This window comes from Erithacus rubecula, assembly GCF_903797595.1.
Source record: "Erithacus rubecula genome assembly, chromosome: 4".
NCBI classification, from domain to species: domain Eukaryota; kingdom Metazoa; phylum Chordata; class Aves; order Passeriformes; family Muscicapidae; genus Erithacus; species Erithacus rubecula.
This window is the reverse complement of record NC_136686.1, coordinates 13,594,872-13,618,185: the sequence shown is the minus strand read 5'-3', so window position 1 is coordinate 13,618,185 and position 23,314 is coordinate 13,594,872. Positions and strand designations below refer to the sequence as shown.

General features: G+C 39.3%; 1 protein-coding gene across 4 annotated transcripts in view; it reads right to left on the bottom strand.

Annotated features, from left to right (window-relative positions):
* The window catches only part of DGKI (diacylglycerol kinase iota), a 198,815-nt gene that overhangs the window by 33,252 nt on the left and 142,249 nt on the right, over positions 1 to 23,314 (bottom strand). For all 4 annotated transcript variants that reach the window (XM_079305072.1, XM_079305073.1, XM_079305075.1 and 1 more), the window contains exons 23-27: positions 21,975 to 22,019; positions 18,897 to 18,966; positions 16,468 to 16,508; positions 14,757 to 14,884; positions 14,086 to 14,211 (exon numbers count right to left, since the gene is read on the bottom strand). In XM_079305072.1, the coding sequence (XP_079161198.1) occupies positions 14,086 to 14,211; positions 14,757 to 14,884; positions 16,468 to 16,508; positions 18,897 to 18,966; positions 21,975 to 22,019 (410 nt within the window). The remainder of the gene's footprint in view (positions 1 to 14,085; positions 14,212 to 14,756; positions 14,885 to 16,467; positions 16,509 to 18,896; positions 18,967 to 21,974; positions 22,020 to 23,314) is intronic.

The following is a 23,314-nucleotide window of genomic DNA, read 5'->3' as shown; positions in this document are numbered from 1 at the left end:
CATAATGAAGCAAGTTATCATCTCCACAGCTTCTATGCCTTAAAAAAAAAATTAGAGACAAGTCAGAGATACTTCAGAAAAACTAATATACTGTCAAGTTCTGTGGTCTCACCTGGGTCAAAACACTTTGCCAAATGACATGTTGAAGAGATTTTCATTTGGTCAAACAAAACAGAAAAAATCTTCAGGAAAAGGTTAAGGAACTGCAATATCCTGTTCTTGTCCATTTCAGAATGGAATAACTTTTTTTCTTTATACACACACACACACACATCAACTGAGTTTTCCTCTGGTTTTACCTTGGTGCAAAATTAACTTGTAGAAAGAAGGGGTCGCCATCTCCCCAAGAGAGTAAAGGCAGGCCAAATTAACTGTGACTGGCTACATCTCCAGAACAATGAGATTCAATTATCTCTTATACCAACAGTTATTTTTCCATGCACAACTGAAACTGGGAAGCCTGATTTCACATATTTTCACCAAACGCTTCAATCTGACTTTCCTCCTGCTCTGGTTTTACAAACATCTATTGATGCAGCAGATACTTCAAGTAAAGACATGTTTCTGTGATAGGGCAGAGGATCAGAAGGGAGGAGGAAGAAAAGCACACTGTGAAGAAAGGTCTTATCACCTCTGTTTGATTTCTATGCTTTTCAAAGCCCTTCTTTCTTACAGGTCCTGCAGCAGTGTTCTGTTGCAAAGTGGCAAGCTCAGCTCAGAGGGATAATAGAACTAGCAAGCCTCAGCCTGCAAGAGGAAGCTGTGCAAGATCTGTTCCAACACCCCTTACATAAGCAAAGCAATACCCTTTGGGCTTTACATAAAACTCGCAAGCTTCTTCCAGAAATCCAGGTACACATATTTAGAAATGCATTAAAAAGCCATTAAAATGGTGTAAAAAAAGCTTGATCATACATACTCTGAATGCATCCAGTAAATTGGAATACTTACAATATTGAAGGCATGAGACCTGCCCACCTAAAACTGCAACAGGCCTCCAAGTTCACTGTGTGATCCAAAGCTCACTAGACTTTTTCCACTCACTCTTTCAGGGTTTGGATGAATTTCTGCAGAAATCTAATCCTCATTATAGCCATGGCAGCCTTCGCTATCACACAAGCCTCTCTCAAAGAGCCAAACTCTCAGAGCTGTTTCCAAGTGCACTCTTCGATGTGCAAACACTAGGTTTGTTCAGCACTAGGTGGGTAGAAGAAGGAATATTCATTTCTAAGGAGGGAATGTCACAATTTTGAGCTAGTCAACTAAGGAACCTAGAGATGTACAGCCAGATTCCAAGAGATTAATTCTAACAAAATTTCAGCAGATGAGTACATTATTCATGAAGACAAAAGCCTCTGGAGAAACAAACTTGGAGCTGATGTAAAGCAGCTATTTTAATCAATAAACCTGTAGCAGAAACCATCTGCACTAGGCCTATTTAAAACCAGCCATTTAATATTCAAAGGCTAAATAAAAATCTCCGTGCAGCAATTCTACTGGTGTTTATGACCATTACACCTTTTTTCCTGCTTAAGGAATGTATTTCTGCAAACTTTTTAATTCAATCTAACAGCTACCTGTGATGAGGGGAGAGGAAGAGCTGTCAAACCCCTTCCTTCTCATTTTGCAAGTGCATCTCTTAAAAATCAAGTGGCATCCCTGTTGGGATTTGTTCACATATCCCAATTCCAAATGTAGAAAATTTTTAGCATATCAAGTATTTTTAGAATATACGTGAGGAAACACTCTCATTCATTTGTATCAATACTTCTGTAGCTGTGTGTCCCCTGCAGTCCCAGCTGCAAACAGTACATGATTTTACTGGTAGAAAAGCAGAACTGCTTCTTTTTCTGGTCCCTGACCAGATAATGCTCAGTCTGGGCATCACCATTTTCTGCCATGGCACTTGATGAACAATAAGAATTTCTGAGAGCTTCCCCACACTTTCACTTTGACCTTATACATGCCCAGATCAGAGTGATCATAAGAGGTTGGAGAAGTACAGCAAGATCAGCAAAGGCAAACGCAAAGTCCTGCACCTCAGGAGGAGTAAACCCATGCAACAAGACAGGCTGCAGGAGTCTAACACCTGAGAACAGCTTTTCAGAAAGAATGCCTGATTTTAGCAGAGTACAAGCTGAACATCTGTCAGCAGGGTTCCCTGTGACAGAAAGCGCCAACAACACACTGAGCTGTATTTGCTAGAGCAGAGTCATAAAGTAGATGGAAGCGATTTTTGACCCTCTTCTCAGTGCTTTGAGACTTGAGAATGAGACAGACACTTACAAATTGGATTGAGTTCCAGAGATGGTGCAGGCATAGGAGGACAGGCTGTGGAAGCTGGGTTCATTCAGTAAGAGAAGGTTTGGGCAAAATTGAATTGCTGACCTCAGCTACTTAACAGGAAAGGGTAGAGAAGACAGAGTCTGCATGAAGCAAAAGTTCCAAGCCGGCACATGAGAAATTCAGATGGGATGTTAGGGGAAAAAAATTTACCCCGTGAATGATCAAAGAGAAGAACACACTGTGTAAAGAGACTGTTGAAACTCCAGTTTTTCAGATGTTCAAAACTCATCTGAAAAAGGCTCTGAAGTTCATCTAGCTGGATCTATCCTGAAGATTTGTATTAGATGATATTCAGCGTCCTTCCCAACCCAAGTTTTTCTGCAATTCTCTAAGTCTCTCTACAGAGCTTTTGGTTTCACTACCCCATTTTTCCTGTCATTCTTTCCTCTCAAATATTTCCCATAGACAATGGCCATACTGTCACATACATGGGAAAATGCTGCCCAGCAAAGCCTCCAGAATCTAAGAAATTCTATTCAAGTTATTTATTAGTTTGCAGGTATCTGTTTGGACATGTCCTGTAACCTGCAACAGACAAACACTAGGGAGATTATTCTTTCCTACTGCTGCTAAAGGATAAGATCAATACTAATTCTAGCACCTCTAACTTCTCAGTCTCCATCCAGACTTCAGCAGTCTCCATCTCTACCTGCACAGCAATCACTGCCTCAGCCTGTTCACATGAAGTCCAACATAAAGGAAAGTAATTGGTGCTTCTTAGGGAAACCAGGGGAGCTCAGATGTATTCTATACTGGGTCTTAGGTATGTCAGTGTCTCCTGTATTGTCACATATCTTTTTTCAATGCTGCTTAACTTTGTCTCTCTTACCATTCCTCTGTCCACTGTGGATTGTTTTAATGAAGACTTGTACCACCACAATGCAGCTTCCCTGAAGCTGTACTGACACCCAGAGGAGTTGTCTGGGAATTGCTGCTTAAAAAGGAAATAGAAGATTTTATTGCAAAATCAGATACAAACCCAAATGTGCCTATAGTTAATTTTTTAAAAGGAGAAGAAAGATAGAGAAATGTTCTATTAAATTCATCTTGGATAAGATAGTTCCACCTCAAAACATGACTTGAGCATGCTGGCTTGGTACTTACTCGAAAAAGAAGGTATTTCCAAATGAGCAGCAAGATCACTGCAGGATAATCACAGTTTGTTTGGATTTGGTTTTATGTTTTGTCTTTTTATGAATACTTGGCCTTTCTTTCTCTTATCATCACATGGCACCAAAATATGTCAATGGAATGCAAGAAAATTAATTTGAAAAGGGCCTTATCCCATCTTCTTTGAAATGTTCTTTCATTTCCAGATTTTAATTAAATCTTTGTCTTGGGTTGCAATACAGGATGTGACCAGAAATGTGTATTCTATCACCATATGCTGGTGCAGTGATCCTTATCACCGTGGGACATATTATCTGCTAATGGGCCATCTTTAAAACCAGGTGGGGCAGTCATCTTTATCTTTTTCACAACCCATCCTTCCTCCAGGAAGATACCTGCTAATAGGCCATTAAGTCCCACTGTATGGCTGATAAAATTACATCACCCCATTCAGAGATGCTCCACCTGGGAGAGGGGCCAAGCCTTTCCTACCTAGATAAAAAATGAGATCTTGAACACCAAGGCAGCCTTCTTTCCACTGGATTTCAGAGGAAAGCTGGACCTTTCCACATCATCACTGGACCTTCATAGAAAAACTGCACTCTTCTACAGGAGCACTGCTTCAACTGAACATCTGCTACTGCAGGAGGGCTGTAGCCACTGTTCAATTGGACTGCTACCAACACCCTGACTGACAGGGTGTCAGGTTGTATTCTGACTCTGTCAGTGTTTTGGATTTGTTCTTTGTAATACTGTATTTCTATTTTAATTTTCCTAATAAAGAACTGTTATTCCCATTTCCCATATCTTTGCCTGAAAGCCCCTTAATTTCAAAATTATAATAATTTGGAGGGAGGGAGTTTATATTTCCCATTTTAAAGAGAAGCTCCTGCCTTTCTTGCCAGACACCTGGCCTCCAAACCAAGACAATCTTCCAAATCCTCACCGACCTATAGAAATCAAGATCTCGGTATGCCGTGTAACACCTTAGTGGAACAACAGCCTGGATGTCAAGGGACTGGATGTTGTTTGACACAGATTATTAAGACCTGGAACAGGACCCAAAATTGCTACATTTATGCACTTCCTTAACATTCTGCATGAAAATTTAAGCATATCTGTTAGGTAACAAAACATCTGGCTTTTCCTCAACAACAAATCAGTGCACTTTTACTTAATTCCAGGAAAAGATTAAAGCAGTGGTCACTTTATTAGGACTTCAACTTTTATTTAACCCAGAGAAAAAAAAAATTATTTTGCTAAGCCCAATGCAATGACAGCCCAATTATGAGCACCTCAGGTATAACCTGGTTCATAAGACACATCTCCACTTGGCCCTCAGGCTAGATGGAGGTGAAGCACATCAGTTGCTTGATGTCTTGAGATGCTACTCAAATAATTTTAGGCCACTTTGTGTTTTCAAACAATCCAGAAGCTACCCTAAATGGTGTGTTTGTTACAACTATGCAAAAGAGTCACTTTTGAGAAACAGCATTTTGTTCCTGAAACACAAGAATTCCTCAGAAACAGATTCATGCATTTATGTTAAAGAAGTGGCCTGATTTTCACAAATACTAAGCACTAAGAAACCTTCACTTTCCTGCCATCTTTAAAAAAATAATCTAAATATTAAAGAATAACCTTACTTAATATACATAACACACAGATCCTAGGCAGAGCAAAACTGCTGAGCTGTTTACACCTCTGCTGTAGACTAACTGATGTGGAATAAAACTTCTATTGGGAATTTCAGATAGGGCTTTTGTGCTGCACTTTTGGATGTCTGGCACAGAAACAGGAAAGCAGGAGTCAGGGTTACACTGGCTCTAAGCCCCCTCTGGCTCTCTGATTTCACCTCTTGGCATAATTTAGCCAGGCCCATCTGTCCCTGCTTGCCCATGAGCATCAGCACTGCCAGGACCTCAGCAAGGCTCTGTGTTCTGGCCTTGCTCCCCTTGTATTTCCCTCCTTGCACACACCTCTGTGCCAGCACTACTAAACACTCTCTGTTTCAACTACCAAGACAAAGCCATGGGTTTTAGTGGTCCTTTTCTAGTGCAGCGAAGCAGCAGGCAAGCAGGGACAAATAGAATGTTTTTAAGCTTTCAGAAGTTTGTCTGCTCACCCAAGTTCTTTGGTAGGCATGTTAAAAATGTACTGTACCTCCTACACCCTGACGCATAAGCCCAGAACCAGGGGACTCAGACAGTCACACTAGACATGGAAGAGAAAGAGCAGCTCTCTGCAGAGCAGCCATGCCAAGACACACAACCTGGGAAACGATGAACTTTCCAAGCAGCTCCAGTGAAGAATCTTGCTTTTGTTCCATGAGTTAAGTGAAGGCTCATGTCAGAATATCATTCCCAGCCTCACCCAAACACTAAATTTTGCAGGTTTAAAATACTCCATTGCAAACCTCAAAAGATGACCTATTTTCACACAACAATCCTTTGTCTTTAGCTTTTTGTCACATGGTGTTTTTGACATTTCCCAGTTTTCAGCCACAGCAAAAATACAAACATATCTGTAGAATTACAAAAAGGTTTGGCTTTTTTGAGTTTAACACAGTCAACTCAGGCAAAGTCGTACTTCTGTGTGATAGTTTAGAGCAGCTGTTTTACCAAACTACATTTTTATTATCTTCGAAAGCCTGTTAAACCAGAATTTAGGGATATGAACAAAAATAGAAATACAGCCTGAATGAATATAATGAGATGTCCAGGTGTGAAATCTTGAACAGAGTATGTAGCCCAATGTGTGTGTAACACATGTACAGGACTGTGTTTCTTCCCTGGACTCAGAAGCTCACTAGTTTTGGCTTTGATAAGACAGCTTGGTACTGAGCGAGAACACATTAAGAACCAGTCTCCTCTCCAAGCAGATGGCAGATCCTTATGGCAGGGACAGAGCACATGGACACAGGCTTGCTATTCCTGTACAATGCTCAGAAAACTGGGAGGTTTAGGTTTTTGTTTTTGTCATTTTGGTACGTTTTTTTTCCATCCTTCAACTCTTACAATTGAGTAAGTACACATAAATGCAGACAAGTACACATAAATGCATAAATGCCTCAAACTACAAGGTGCACAATTTTTCAACCTTGATTGGCTTATAAGACTGACATTCTGGAGAATATTTTACCTATATTTATAACAGTGCCTAAAGTAAACCCAGAAGAATATATCTTTTTGTCAATTATCCTTTATCACCCCAATAAACCCATCCACCTTCTTTTCCAGCACTTTTAATGTCACTGGGGACTGTAGGTCTGTTTCCAGTCCCTAAAGCTGGACACAGGGATATTCACATTCTACAGTGGCATTGTCAGATCCACTCTTGCTACCCTGCTCCTCCCAGGTACAGTTACCACCTGTCCAATGCTTGCAGGGAAAGCAGTAGGGCCTAAAAATCAAATTATCAAATGTTACTTTCTTGTACCTAGACAAAAAGAAAATGAGATTATGAGAAGTTATTCTCCTGTTATATTTCTGTCTTCTTTGCTGTAAACCTGTTTTACTTCTCATAAAAGATTCTGCTTCGCAGACCAAAGACTAAAGTAGGCAAGCAAGGCTGGAAGCAAAGGGGGAAAAGAAAACTGTTGTTAAAAGAAAAAGAGAAAAGAGACTCTACTGCTTCAGTCTTGGCTATTAGCCAGAGAGTGGAATGCAGATTAATAGCTGTTATGGTAAACTTCTTAAAGGAAACCAAGGAACCCAGCTATCTCTACTTCGACAACATAAATTTTTATCCTTTAAATGCACTCCAAAATAAAAACTTAAATTCCATGTGGAAAAACTGGCTTTGTCCCTTTGTCTACTGGAAATATTCAGAAGGCATTTTCAAGTTAAGTGGTAACTGACTTTTTAGCATTCAGGTAAGATGGTTCCTTTGTCAAGTACGTGTGCATTCTATTGTTTGAAGTTGCCCCAAGGAGAGGAGGAGAGCTGGACTGCTTGCATTTCCCTTTCAGAAAGTGGGATGCCAATCCAGAAGCAAAATCTCTCTAAAGATGCAAGTTTGTAGTCTCATCATGTGTAGGAGTGTTTTGCATATCACTGTCTGTCAAAATAATTTGTCAGCAGGGTGAATTTCCTCAGCTGCGCATCGGGTGTCGAGATGCCACAAAAGTCATTAAGAGGGGGCAGGTTGGTGAGAAAAGAGGAAGATAAAATCCCACCCGATCCGTTCTGGGGAGTTAAATATTGAATGATGAAATGCATTGGTAATAAGTATTAATGAGAAAAAAAACACCGTGTAGGACACAGTACATGATGTGCTCTATTTCTGCCATCTATGGAAGGGGCAGGTGCACAAACCTACCTCCCATGTGCCTACTGTTATTGAAACCCCTTTGCCTCAACAGCAAAGGCTGGGGACTTCATTCTTGAAGAAAACACACACTCTCTTCATTGCATTCACATACACAAATAAGGTTATAGACATAAAAATCTAAACAAAATTCTGATTTCTTCTTTTCCCAATTATGGTTGACAATAGCAGAAGCAAATGTGTCTTAAAGCTCAGTATTACTGGGCTGGGTTGTCAGGATGGTGTGTAAGTACCAATTACTAATGACTGTTGCAGAAAATCTTATGAAGTAAACCCCATGAATTTTCTATTTAACAGTAGTGACATAAAAATTCTACTCATCAAAACAGAAGAGATTACTAAATAAGGTTTTTTCCTGTATGCAATAACCTGAATGTAACATTAGAAGCTGCTGAAAGTTTGTGTTGAATAGCTTCCAGAACCACCTGATTCTCACTGTTTGCAAAGGTCCCTCAGGTCCAGTGCCTGAAACACCACAAAGCCACAGCTCATCCCCCTGACCTAGCAGGGAGTGTATGTGGCAACACTTTCCTTTGTCCTGTTTATGTGCCTTCAGATATCAGAATTAAATGCTAGGCTCTTTCCATGCCCAGAACCATCCCTGAAATGGTACCACTCTACCTGAAGTAGCACAAAGCCTCTTGAATCCTGAGTTGAGAGCATATGTTCTCATTTTCTACCCGCTCAGGATTAATCAAAAGCATATCTAATGCAAGCCAGTCTTTGCAAAGCTATTTTAATATGAACATTCCTCTCCATTCTCTCTCACTTTAGCATTGTTTTCCTCTCCCAACTCTGCCTTTCTTCTACAGATGAGTCAAGGTGTGTCTACTAATCAGAAATGGCCAGGAGTCCCTGAATAATTTTTGTATTTTTCCCCACTGAGAATCTCCCAAAACAATGAACATGGCTAAGAACTTGATGTATATAGGGAAATTATATTCACAACAGAAGATTCAAATACATGAAATTGTTTACCACACCTGTGCACTAGACTAAAAAAGTAAGCAGGTGCCATGCTTGTCAAAGAATTCTTCATAAGTGGGAGTACGGGAAGATTTTTAGAGGAATTGAAGAAAGGTTTGCCTAATGGTGGATAAATTGTAGCTTCTCCCTGGGATGTGTATAAAATTTTAAGTATTGTGACTGCATCATGCTATGAAATAGTAAAAGTTTTAAAAATACAGGAAAGATGCATCAAAATGCATCACTTTGTTTGCACTCCATCTCATGCAGGGAAGTTGCTTTCCCTCCAAACAATTTCTTATTCATCTGCTGTATTCTTATAATTTATTTTTCTTTGCATTCTTAAAAATTCTTTACCTATTTAATCCATGTTTACCTTCTTCTGAATAATTCTAAGTCCTCCTTACAACACTTTCCCTACTCTTTGAGTCTACATCTTCCTTTCCAGTGGCTACCCCAATTTTTGACATCACTTTCCTAGCAAGAGGGTGAGTTGTTTCAGGCAAATCTATCATGCTCCACTTTTAGGTAGTGAGAGAGATCTCTTACAAGCTATTTGTAAAAGTATCCAAGACAACAGAAGAAAAAGAAAAGGAAGAGCTGAGCAAAAAACAGACATTGCACTTTGTTATATTTGAGTTCTATTATAAGGACTACATGGAGTGTACAGTAAAGGTAATGGTGATTTATGCCTTCACTAAAATAAGATTTGTTTGAAGCAATCAGTACTCATGGAGCCTCATCTGCAAAATGGAAAGCAATTCTTACAGGGGTACAAATACCTGATTAAGACATATGCACTTCACTCTTGCAGTGTAATTCTAGAAATACAGCTTGAACTAAATCTGAACTGAAAATTAATTCTGATTTTGCTATCAAAAACACCAGAGTAGACTACCATGCCTATTTATGAGCTGATGCTGATTTTTTCAGTGCAATATATTTTGGGCAAACCATTGGATTTCTCAAGTCCTTACCAACCTTTGGAATTTTAGAGTCACTATCACTAGGCAGTTCCTGCCTAGCATGCTCTGAATCATCTCTTTATATTTTCTAAACTTTCTCTAAATGAGCATTTTTGTTCCTTTCTACATGCAAGTTTGTATCCCTGATGCTCTTCTCATCTTGTAATACACAACAATTTCTCTTTAAAAAATACCCTAAACCACCCTGTAACATCTGCATTGTCACATGGATTTCCTGGGCAACAATCAGATTTTTGTGGCTGTCTTAAACACTTGGCATTTGCCTTTTTTATTCTTCCCTCTGAGAAACTCGGTTATTATTGCTTTATAAAGCAATGCCTGGATGGTACTACTAGCTAATTAATGTCTAGTTAGTGGAAAGGGTTGCCATCTTCCAGCGCCTACAGGTGTTTTTTCTTCCTCTCCCTGGCAAGACCAGATGGCATCCAGGCCAACCTTCACCCATCCTTCACAAGCCATGCCCTTGATTCAGAAAATGCAGCCAGCAGCCTGGGAAACACATTACCATCACAGCTGGACAGATGCTAGAAAAGTGCTGGTTACTGCCCCCAGTAGTGGGAAAATTAATTACTTCAATTAAAAGCTATAGATTAAACCTCTACCAAGATGTAGTCATCTTTTCATCTCTGTATGCTGTTAGGGGTTTTGTTTTATCAAATTTTCCAGCTCTCATAACATAACAGGGTGACAAACAACCAAGAGAAACATATGGCCAACAACACACAGCAAGCTGTGAGGTCTTCTGCATCTCGCTGCACCATTTAATCACAGAATGAACCCCCTCATTCACAAAGGAAGGGTCCAATTACCTGTATTATTATCTTTTTTCAAGATCAAGCACCTCTAGTCCTAGTAAATTGTCTTCCCAATGTGGGTTTTTTTAATGCAGTGTTCACACTAATTGATGTTCCTATTAAACTATAATCATCCCCAGCTCCTGGTTACTGCATCAAGACACTGTTTCAGATCCTATCCAATCCATCACAGATCAAAGAGTCTTCAAATAAGGAACAAAACATGAAATACTATTAACCAATAGCTACCTGAAAATAACATGAAGTCCAGTTAATTGGAAAAAAAAGCGTAATTTTTCCTCAGAAAGACTCCTGCCTCAAAATCATTATATTCACACTATGCTTTAACCAAACAAGCTTGTGATAAAAAGCAACACCTAACATTATAATTACTTCCTGATCACATATTCTGTTCTCTGCTTTCATTTATTGAAATAATATAAGGGATCGTTCAACTTTGAAATTTTTAGCTACATTCCTCACTTCTCAGAAATAATTACTTAATCTTAAAGAAGATATAGATATAGATAGATAGATATGCATATACACACATCTATATCTGTGCATATAGTGATGACAGATATTCTCTGACATCCTGAAGCTATATTATGACCAGTTGTGGTCATATCCTGTTTAGGAGAAAAATGACTGCTAAGAAAGCATTCCCAGTGAATCAACTTTCACACTAAGTCCCCTGTCATTTGCCCTAGGCTATAGGATACTGCATTTTGAGCTGTACAATATTTCCAACTACATAAAAAAACATTGGATGCTGATGACCCTCAGAAGAGCTCTATGTGCAGGAGAAATTGACTCCTCTCTTTTCTGCCATATTCTTGTTTAGGAATTTTACTGAAATCCTTTTTTAAAGCTCTAATTGAAAAATAATTTCTGAAGGGACAAATCTCTGCAAAAAAAACCTGTGACCAACTTCAGCTGTCAAAATATAATAGTGCTTTATTTTTTTCTTTAAAGTTCCAGTTAGACAACCTCAGGCAACATAAATGTATTTCTTAGTTTCCAGCCCTTCACACTCTTTAAAAAGTTCCTTGTAGTGTCCTCGCAGTAACCAAACCTACTTCACAGTGGACATGCACACAATGCCCATGGTTACACAGCCACTTGCAAAAAGTTTGCTGTAAATTGCCATTTAGAAATTCTGTCATGGATGCTGAAAAGAGAAGCCAGTCCCACTGAGCATCATTCAGCTGTCTTAAATTTATTACCTTGCTGCCTCCACTGAGGTTCCCTGACTCATTTACCATACATCTTCCACCTTGGTAGCAAGTGAGGCCGTATCTAAACATATTTCAGAGCTTGCTTACCTGTCTATTAACCTGCATAAACCCAGAATTCTGTGTTCTGGAAAGAAACAGCCACATAATCTTCCCTCATGCCCCTAGCCTGTCACTCAGCTCTTCCTTATCTGTAACCCATGCACTCCTCATTTTCATTATTCCCATTCTGACTCGCCAGACACCTGGTTATCCTCTGTGCCCTGAACAGCTCCCATCCTTTAACCCTACTCACCAAGTTCCTGCACATGCTTCCTTTTTGCTTTTACTCCTTTGGCTCGTGCAACTTCTTTTCCTTGTTCCTTCACACACCTTCTCCTGACAATCTCTATCTGATCATGAGTACTGCATCCCTTTTCTCCTTGCTGCTGGAGATTAGCTAATGAACAGCTCAGTCTCACTTCCCTCAGTCCTGTGAGCAGATCTGCAACATGAATTAAGTACAGAGGAGTAACTCCTCTGTGAGCATGTACAGACAGAAACTTTTGAAAGCAAAGCTCTTGAATCTGAGGTGTCTCCGAAGTGAATGAACAACCTCATCAGCAGGGCAAATTCAGGGGTATTTTCAAGACAGCAAAAGGCATCTCCCTGGTATTATGATGACATTTTACTAAATGTCAAGCTTCCAAAATTTCATTCCAGTGAGGTTCATTCCACTGGTAGCACTAATTCATCTCAGGAAAGAGCTACTGAATTTATTTGAAATAAGGTCATTTAAGGGAGCACATTTCCCACAAATCTTGTCTTCAGAAAGAACTGGCTGTTTGGTAAAGTTTTTACTGAAAGAAAAAGAATCAGTCATTGACTGAGTCTTAGCGTGAAAAATTTCAACCAAAACAATTAAAGTTTGGAGAAACTGTAAACAAAATTCCTCATAGCAGGCAGTGAGAGGGGAACTTTACTCCAAGCAATGCTACGAGCTTACCTGTATTTAATAAATTCAGCAAATGCAATTGTTACAGCTAAGCAAACATTTCCAGTCATGCTGATGCAAACAAAATCATTCTTATCAATAGAAATTAGTCCACATGTTCTCACCATCACTACACACTGCCTAAAACTGTCTAAGCATCATTTTTCTCACAGCTTGGACAGCTTCCGATTTTGGGCCCTGCCATTCCAATCTATGGAAAAATTAACCTCAATTCACCATTCTTCACTTTGCAAAGAATATAAAGAACTGATCCAGAATCTCCCAGTAAGAAAACCAGGCAATTTTCTCCTGGAAGTGATACCCTGATAACCCTTTCTTGCTGTGACATCTCCTCCTGACAGCAGTCACCAGTTAGCTGGAAAATTTCCAGTTGGCAGCCTCATGGCTAGACAGCCTGCCATCCACACTACACCTGTCCTGGAGCTGTAGGCTTTGCCTGCTCTGTGCCTTGCAGCTCTCTCCCACACATATCCTGACAGAAAAAAAAAAAAACAAAAAAAAAAAAACCTGAAAAAAGGCCACATTGACACTATTCCTAATTTTTCTATACTAGGTTTTGAAACCTGTCCATTGGGTTGCTGATACAGTAGAACCAGAGACACAATTATTCATTATGTAGTTGGGGGATGGGAGAATAGAACCACAAAACACAAATAACAAAGTCAGCAATAGAGTTGTGACAGATGTTCCCCACACAATCTTTGGTAGTGATCCTCTGATGGTTTTGAAAATCTAAAGTGAAATACCAATAAGTTGAGGAAAATAGGTAACCAGAATAAGAGATGTTTTTAAAATCAATCAGAATATAGTAGATAGTACTAAGTAGATAGTACTAATTTTTACTAAGGTAAAAAATTATTTTATGGGGAAATTATCAAAAAGAAAACCACTATACAGCCATCCTGCATGGTTCAAGATTATATGAAAACCATTTCCTGCATCGTTGATAGCAAGCAGCAGTTCTAGAGATTTCTGTTTCTCACATTGCATCAGAGCTGCCTTGAGGGTGAATGCTTTGACTTTTCACCAAACCAGTTGCCAAGATTTTCTTGTCTGGAGCTTCAGACAAATAAGGTATTTTCTTTCAAAGGCTTGGATTTAGGTGTATCAAGAGGAGCAGCTGCCAAAGAGAATGAAACAAAGGCAGTAACATAAAATAATGGACAAAAAGGAAGAACAGAAGGGAGAAGCAAAAGAGATGTAGCAAAAAATATTTGTAATTTAAGCATGTTGGCCCATTTCGTTAAGATAAAGGAGATATTACAGGTTGTCTGTGGTGAGAGGGACAGTGAATCATCAAGCAGAGAAATGCAGAGGGCTCTTACTGCAGCATATGTGTCTGGCTGGCGTCCTTTTGTTTGTCAGGTACCTCGTAGTGGGGAGAAATCTTTCCAAGGCCGCTGTCGCTCAGCATCCTCTTCCGAACGACAGGGTTCCACCGATCTGATATCCTAGGGAGAGAAGGAGGAGAAGAAAGGCATTCACACCTCTTGTGTGCTCCACTTTGAAGTTGTCTTGTGCCAATTGGTTCCTAGCATTTTTGAGCCCATAGCAAGTTAAAATAGATGAATTCGCTAAGAGTACAATGCTGCTTCTGCAGAGGAATAGAAGCATTTCTGGTCTATCAAGAGGATGATAACAGAGGCACTTCATGGTCATTCTTAGACACAAAGGGCTTCAGGGCCTTACACAGTGGAGTCAGGACTCCAATCACGCAGAGAAGTTTGTAATTCAATCATTAGATATTCATGGCAGGATTTAGGGTCAAGTGGTGTGACATGGTTAAAAGGTGCTGAAGTCCACTAGTCCTGCTGTGTGCTCCAGGAAGTCTAATGGAGTAGATGTCACACTACTGTCCTCCTGTCATTACCACGGCTGGATTTGTTCCTACCTAATACCCACCCTCCCATATCTCCTAATCCTTCAGACAAGGGGACCAGAAAGAGATGTCCATCACTAATACAACTGCTGAAACTCAGATCCCAGCAACACTCACCCAGTTGCCTGCTCCACTACCAGGTCAGGCATTCCTGGTGGTGTCCCCACCTGCTGAGATGTCGCCATCTCTGGGTCCAGAATAAAAATCTCATCCTGTGAAATTTCCGTCACAAAGTGCAAATGTTCCTGTTGGAGTGACACAAGCAACAAATAGTAAACCTGTAGCATCACTGATCTCTCAGAGTATCCAGCTGCCCTAGAATGAGTCAAGTGCATGTCAGGTTCTCTGAAGAATATTCAAGGGATTCTGTGTATTTAAGTGTGCACTCATACAGACATACACATTAAAATCAATGCCATAGAAGTCACTAATATCATAGATTTCAAGCCAAACAAGATTCCCCATGAGCTAGCTGCACACTCACAGCACCACTTTAAAGGCTGTTACTTGATGACTATGCCATTCTGATGAAACCTGGAGATCTACCCATAAAGCCAAGGTTTGCATTTTGAAATTAGGACCAAAACCTGTGGTCTCTTCTTTGATGACGGTTGACAGGACTTTTCATTGTTTGGGTGTACTCTTCCAGATCTCCACCACTTGTATATTCTGTTTTCACATGTCCATTACCAAAGCTCACTTTCTCAATCCTTTATTTTTGTTATTGACACTGAAGGCTTATTGTCTTTCAAAAAAACCACTGAGTGTATGTCTGTCTATGTAGGCAAATGGGCAAGAAATTTGTAACTATTTGTTCTGAGACCAACACACAGTATTAATTCTTTTACCCACAGAATCACAGGATGAAGGAGTAGGCATTAAAAATTACAGTTAGTACAGTGTCAAATATTAGCGAAATGCAGAATAAGCCAGAGAAAAATTGCCAGTTTAATCTGTAGCAGCATCTTCTTCATCCTTGCCTTCACAATGTTAGATTACAACATTAAACCATTTATCTGACTGCGTGCAAAGAACTCCCATGGTGTCTACATGCAGATACAAAACATGGGAACTCTGAACTGAAGTCACAGCTCCTTCTGCTAGAGTTAAATCATTTTGCTAAGAAACAGTAACATGTCCATGTGATCCAGAAACAACTTATACAGTTCTCAGGGGGACCAAATACAAACAACCACAGTGTGAAATCAACAATTTGAGCTTAATGCTGAGTTACTAATTGGCCTGTTCTGCCTACAAATCAGAAACTCCAAAAGCCCTGTAAAATTTTCAGTGTCTTTTAGAAAATATATTCAGATTGTCAGATCTGTGCCACAGGTCTGAATCCAGCAGAGATACACATTGTTTTGGGTTTCCTTGGGAATATTTTATGCACCTCTGTTCATAACTCTCAAATTGTAACAACATCTTAACTTCAATAGCTATTTCATGGCACACACACCAACACAGAGATGATCAAGACTTCTGGTGACTAAAAACATCAGTGAAAAGATTAATACAAATACATTGGCACCACACAGACGCCTCTAGTAAGACTTGATAACGAAAACAATTGCAGAAAATTCTGATTTGCATCACATTGGTAGTAAACAGAATGGCAGATGATCAGAAGATACAAGACTTTAATGAAACAACGTGAATTAGATCAACTAAAAAACAGCCCAGAATTTTTTTTCTCTACTTCTCATGAGACATCATGAGTAACATTTTGCAACACAGGAAGAATGGCAGATAATTCATTTTAAGCAGCATTAGATGTAGCTTAATACAAAAATAAATCTATAGAAACAAAAAACAAATAAGGAATTACCTGAGATCTGTCAATGCGGTAAAAACGATCAGCAGAAGTAGCTGCAAGACAGAGAAACAATAGCAGAAAATAGTCTGAGCAGGACTGCATGGACAAGATGGGCTGCACTAACATCACTGCTTCATAAAACAACCCCTGTGCCAGGGAAGTCACAGTGGCTCCACAAGGACATGAGTTAACTCCTTATGTCCATGTGAGGGGTATGTCTCAGGTCATTACTGTGACCAACATCTTTGTCAGTGGTAGGGGCAGAGGGGTGGGGCGTGCCCTGGGCGAGTTCCCTGCTCACACCAGCCTTGGAGGAAAGCGACACCAGTCAGGACCACCTTGACATGCTGAGAGCCAGGCCACTGCAAACCTCATGGAGTTCAACAAAATGCAAGGTCCTACACAAGAGCCATGGCAATCCCATGGATGGAGAAGTGATTGAGAGCAGCCGTACAGAGAAGGACTTGGAGGTGATGGTTGGTGAAAAACTCAGCACGAGCCAGCTGGGTGCGCTTTTAGTCCAGAAAGCAAACCGTGTCTTGGGCTCCAGCAAATAGGAATGTGGACAGCACATCAAGGGACGAGATCCTCAGCCTCTACTCTGCTCTTGTGAGACCCTGCCTGGAAAGCTGTGTACAGTTCTGCTGCCCCTAACACAAGAAGGACCTGGAACTGTCAGAGCAAGTCCAGAGGAGAGCCAGGAAGTTGATAAGGGGACTGGAGAACCTCCCTTACAAAGACAGACTGAGAAAGTTGGGGCTGTTCAGCCTGGAGAACAGAAGATTGCATGGAGACCTCAAAGCAACCTTCCAGCATCTGGAGAGGTCTATAGAGAGGCGGACAACAGACTTTTCATCATGAACTGTGGTGACAGGACAAGGAGTAAGGGGTACAAACTGAAGAAAGGGGAAATTCAGGCTGGATCTTAGGAAGAGATCTTACTGGAGATCTTACTGTGAGATGGTGAGATAGTTGCCCTGGGAACTTGTGAATGCCCCACCCTGGCAGTGTTTGAGATCAGGCTGGGTAAGGCATTGAGCAGTCTGGTCTAGTGAGAAATGTCCCTCCCCATGGCAGGGGGGTTTGGGTCTGAACGACTTTTAAGGTCCCTTCCAACCGTTAACATTCTACAATTCTGTGATATTCCTCTCCCATTAAATGCTGAATTTAAAGGTAGTAGTCACGAAAAATATTAACATGAAAAAAAATATTTTTTAAAATACATAAAATGGATTTCAGTCCTCTAAGAAGAATTAATTACATTAAAATATGTGACAGAAAAAGATACTTTGCTCCGCTGAGAGCAAGCATATGCTGAATTTGATGGATCTAATGGGATAATTCTGATTCTGAGTCTAAAGAACAATAATATGCTTGGAAGCTCTTTATAAATCAAATGCTTGGCCACAGATATTGACATCGAATTAGTAATATGTTAAAGAAAAATTTATGCTACTCATGAAAAACACATGAAAATAGGGGGATTCACTAAATAAATTCACATATTATGAATCTTGTCATAGCCAAATAATTTATACTGCAAAACACAAAAGTATTTATCATCTATAGTGTGCTTCATCAGATATGATTTTTTTTTGTATCTGCTTTGCATTTATTTGGGTGAGTGAAATCAGGTTGATTCACTCTGCAGTTTTGACACAAGAGCACATTGATGTAACATTGAAGGTTTTGGCACTTCACAGGAATATCAAACACTGAAGACAAAAAACTGAACACATCTATCCATCCAGCTTTCTCCAAAAACCAAACATATTCTTGCTAAAGCTTTTATCAATGCCCCTCTTGAGAGACAAGGAAGGGTGATTAGAAATTGCTAAGGAGAATTTAGTTTTGTTTTGAGCATTAAAATTTTAAGTCTCCCCATGGTGACGCTCTTGTAAAAGCAGATGCCATCCATTCCAGCTGCCAATTCTTGTGCTCTGTAGCCTGATGTAAAGCCCAGATAAGTTATCTGCTTTGACAAAGTCTAGCTCAAATAGAAGTGCAGCTCTCCAGAGCTCTGCAGAGCTACAAGGAAAGGGAGGTACCTGAACACTGCAGTGCCTAAAGACTAGAGTGTCTGCAGAGAAACCAGGGTGAAGAACTCAGCCTAACCAACAGCAGTGAATTGTACAACTGGCTGCACTCTGAGCTTGGGCAGTGCTCAATCACAGCAGAGTCTGATAAACTAAGCTTCTAACTCACCTCAGGGAAACACCTTTCTGTGGGATGGAAGTAGCTACAGCAGATATTTTGATTGTTAGATGAAGGGCCTGTTTCATTTTTCAGATGGGAAAGGGGGGCACACAGCTGCTTTTTTACCTGCTCAGTGTAACAAGAAGGAACAGTTATGCCTCTCTAGCAATACACTCAGAACTATCCTACAAAGCACACTAGAGGCAAGCAGCATGCTAGGCACAGGAGAAGGGAGATGTACTTACCATCTAGGAAGCACCATCTAGGAGAGAGCCTCTGAACAGAAAGCACTCTGGGGAAAGAGCTTTCCTGGTCCTGGATAGGGCATGAAACTTACATTATTAAAAAACCCCAACAAACTGTTTCTTCACTAAAAAGGGCTATTTTTTACATTTTGACTTTTTCATTTTGCTCTACTAACATTGCACAATGTGCAAAATCTATATAACCCAGGAACCAAATGAAATTACTGGGGAAGAATTAAGATCTTCCTGACCTGTACTTATCAAATACTAAAGCAGGCTACCCCACATGTTTTTAGCTCTTACTGGAGAGGCAAATGGGATCAAAAGGGATCTAAGAGGGCAGAGGGTGATCATGGCTCTGCTCCATGCTGCCAGTGCATAGTCAACCAACTTCACAAATCTGCTGCATATAACATTTAAGCACAAATATATCTAGATAGGGCAAAACAGTAGCATGGGTCTTTGGCATACACAATTTTTTTAGAGACATATTCAATCCTTATTCACATCTTTAGCAATACAATCAGCACATCTGTAAATGCTGTAAATTCAGAAACATGGCTCGAGATTAAACTTTATTCCTCCTTCAGACAACAGACCACAGAGTAGTATACCAAGTCAGGTGGCAGGAAAAGAAAAGTAAAAGCAACAGGGAGGATTTTACAGGATACCATAAACCTTATTCTTATGGTATCCAGCCTCTGTGCATCACAGAGAAGGAGACAATGACAGCATAACAGAAAGTGAATTATAACTGTACATGGAGAGCAAATAACATATCTCAGAGATTTCACAGAATCGGATTGAAAATACAACTTTGTCTAACATAGGCAAACAGACTTGTGGGATTTTTAGGTTTGATTGTATTGCCACTAGAGTGTTTGTCAGTAAATCAAGGATCTCTGAAATCCACTAGTCTTCTGGCATTGTTGTATCTACATGCACAAAGCTTTATGTATCTTAATATTTAGTCCACTCTGTGTGGAATGGAGGAGACTGCAACACAAAGGAGAAAAGGAAGAAAACATCCAATGGGTTGTACTAAAACACAGTTTATAAGAAGTGGAGAAATGAGCAAAATTCATAGAGTACAAAATGCTGAGAAAATGAAGATGGGAATACTGCTGGTAAATGTCAACTTATGTTCATAAATTGAACCTTGTGACATACTCCCTCCAAGACCTCATTACAGTTCAACTACAGAATTAGCTTGCAAAGTCTCAGGCCCATGAGAATGATATTTTGTGAGCATTAAACTCATTAGAGAAGCAAAACAGAATGAGAAAATGCTCCAGTATATTTTTTCTCATTTGCACTTGGTTTTGGTAATATTTCTGCTGACTCCCTATGTTTTGAACTGCAGAGGAATTATGCCAGAGAGCTGCATGTAAGAGACTTAAAAGTACCCATGACACCTTATTAGTGAGGTATGAAAACAGTTCCATCAGCTAAAGTACCCTATTCATGTTCTTTATCCCTCTCTTTTTCCCATTTCTGTAATATGTGGAGGGATACCAACAAATATGGAATAAACCTCAAATTAACCTAATGTGACAATTTGGTGAAATGACACACTGAGGGGAAAAAAAAAAGAATCCTAGACAAACAAGTGCCAAAGACACAACACAGAGAGGTGCATTTGAAATGTAACATCATAAAAAATGACTGGTATGTTAGGGATTTCACACTGCTGTGCACTAGAGAAGATAGGTAAGCAACTAATTTATATACTGCTGTAACTGCAGAGGTTAAAGCCAAGCATGGAGCTGATTTCTGACATTTCATACTCTTTGGACATCTTCCCATATACACAGATTTTGCTCCTCATTTTACCTCAGGTGGTTTCCTACACATGGAGCAGTCGGCAGCTACTTAGGTTAATTCAGAATGAGTGGAGCAGACTCATACCTGCTGGTTTATTAATCAATTTTCTAGACACTAACACTGTTCTAAAACTGAGTTCCAGAGCAATGATTGATGGAAATATCACAAATATGAATTTAGGATTGGATATGGAAAGAAAGAAACAAACCATGAACTGATATAAAGAAGGCAGTTCAAGGAAAACATGACAAATGGCATTTTCTTATAGTGTCTGTAGCCAGTTCATCTACAGGCATTCATGTGAAACTGGAATTCTGTATTACCCAAGTAAACATTAAACCCAAAAAATTATCAGCAATTTCACCACAATTGGTTTATGTAGGCTAGTCTCTGCATGCTTTCTCAGTGAACTCATTCTTGCTGATCCAACATTACTTGCATTGTTATTTCTAGGGAAATGCTATGAACACCATGAAAACTTGTCCTGTAACCCTAAGTACTATGTCAACTGACCATAGTTTGTGCCAAGTCTCCCTGCTAATATCATATAATTTCAGGAGTCAGTAGAGTTAGTCACAGTTTACTTCCAATTTAAGCACTCTTCAATGAATTGTTTTACTGAGCGAAATATGCATTATGGAATGATACTTCCAACTGAAAAGACAAGTTCTGTATTGCATAAATGGTAGAATAAATTTGGAAAACATAGAGACCAATTTTAAGAACTATTCACCTACACTAAAACCTATTGATCTCATGAAAAAAGTGCACATGTGCTTAGGATGGACTAAAAAATTACTCTGAAGATTATGTAAAGTAAGAATGAATGCCTGTCCTGTACAGAATTATTAAGAGGCTGGGCCTGATAAAGCAACTTTTTTTCCCCTGAAGACAGACTTTATTACAACAGCTATGCAATACAACATGTCATTGTTAAGTTTCTCAGACAGAGAAACCATTGTACTTTTCTCATTTGTCCTACAGGATACATTTTCACATTCACTTCAATATGGAAAACACTGCTATTGCAGTATCATTCACATCATCAAGCTCCAGTAATTTCAAAGGTGATTCCATAAAACTAGTCCAAGAGAAAGCAGAACTAGCTTCCAATATTTAAAGGTAAATACAATAATCAGATAATTAGAAATTAATCTAAAATATGAGTCTTTCACCCAAGAACATATGGGTTCAAATACAAAGAGTGCCATTCCCATTTTTCTGTTCTGTTGCTAAAAGGAAAGTTTATCTTACCTGGTAATGAACTCTCTGTGTAGCAGATGTTACTGACTGTAGGTCCTAGCAGGAGAATGAAAGACACAGCAGTGATGAAAAAGATTAAAGCAACAATAAGAGCTGTTTGTAGTCCTATTATCTGAAATGGCTGGGCAAACACAAATAATTTTGCAAATATTTTTCACTGGTTTTAAGCATATGAAACAAACTCCATAGAAAAGTCAAGGAAAGCTCACTCAAAGTTTAGATTTGTATGCATTTGATTTAAAAAATAGTTAGAAAAAAAAAAGAGATTATACTAATGTATCTTTAACACGTTAAAAAAATATATTTGCTCCAAGAGAACTAAACTAAATTTACAATATCAGCAACAAAATTAATGCAAATACGTCAAAAATCTTTAAGACACCTCTGTAAATATTTCCGAGTGATTAATGCACTATAGGAAACAACGGACAGTTCTCTCTATTTTAAAACAACCTCAATCCAAGAAGGTCATAGCAGAATGATCCTGATATTTAACAGGGTTCAGGTATCTAATTTATTTTAATAGAGATTTTGTCAAATAGTTACAGCACATGACATAGTCTACTAACGAGCCTGACCTAAAGACCATTGTCCTCCAGCAGCATGCAAACCTTGGCATCTCTACTCCCAGCAAATGGGACTGAGCCAAATCAAGCACACATACACAAAAATTAATACAAACCCTGCAAAAGGTTGGAGAAACACAGTTCCTCCACAACCATTATGGGTAAGTCAACCAAAATATCTAGCTGTGCTTCCTTCAGGGGTTGTAGCTAAAACTGCCTGAACTCAGTGTGAGATCACATTTTCAGTCTGATGCGATCATCATCATTATTATTTCACTGTAATCTTCTGCACTAGATACTTCAAATATGCACCACCTTACAATGTGGTTTTAGGTCTGATAATAATAGCCACATCCCAGGTCTGAATGTCCAAAACTGCAATTGATGAAGGGAATTCGGGCTGAAATGCAAAGTGAAAGCCTAAGTGATATACTAAGTTTCATACTCAGACTGCAAGTGTGGAGTTCCAAAATCTATGGGAAGTCAATGGCTCCCAAAGAGTTCAATGGAAGGGATGAGGTTCATAGCTCCTACATAAATTAGACTAACAAGTTATAATTTTTTATAAATATGAATATATAAATTATTTATAAATGTAATGTCATCAGACTTGTAAATGTTATTGAAAGCTATCACCAAGAGATTGAAATACATTAATGAAAATCCATTTGTTTATTACAAAAGGGATTCATACTTCAAATGATTCAGGTAAATGAGGCATTTGGAGTCTGCATTTCCAGTGTATTGTAGAATGGATTCTCATGA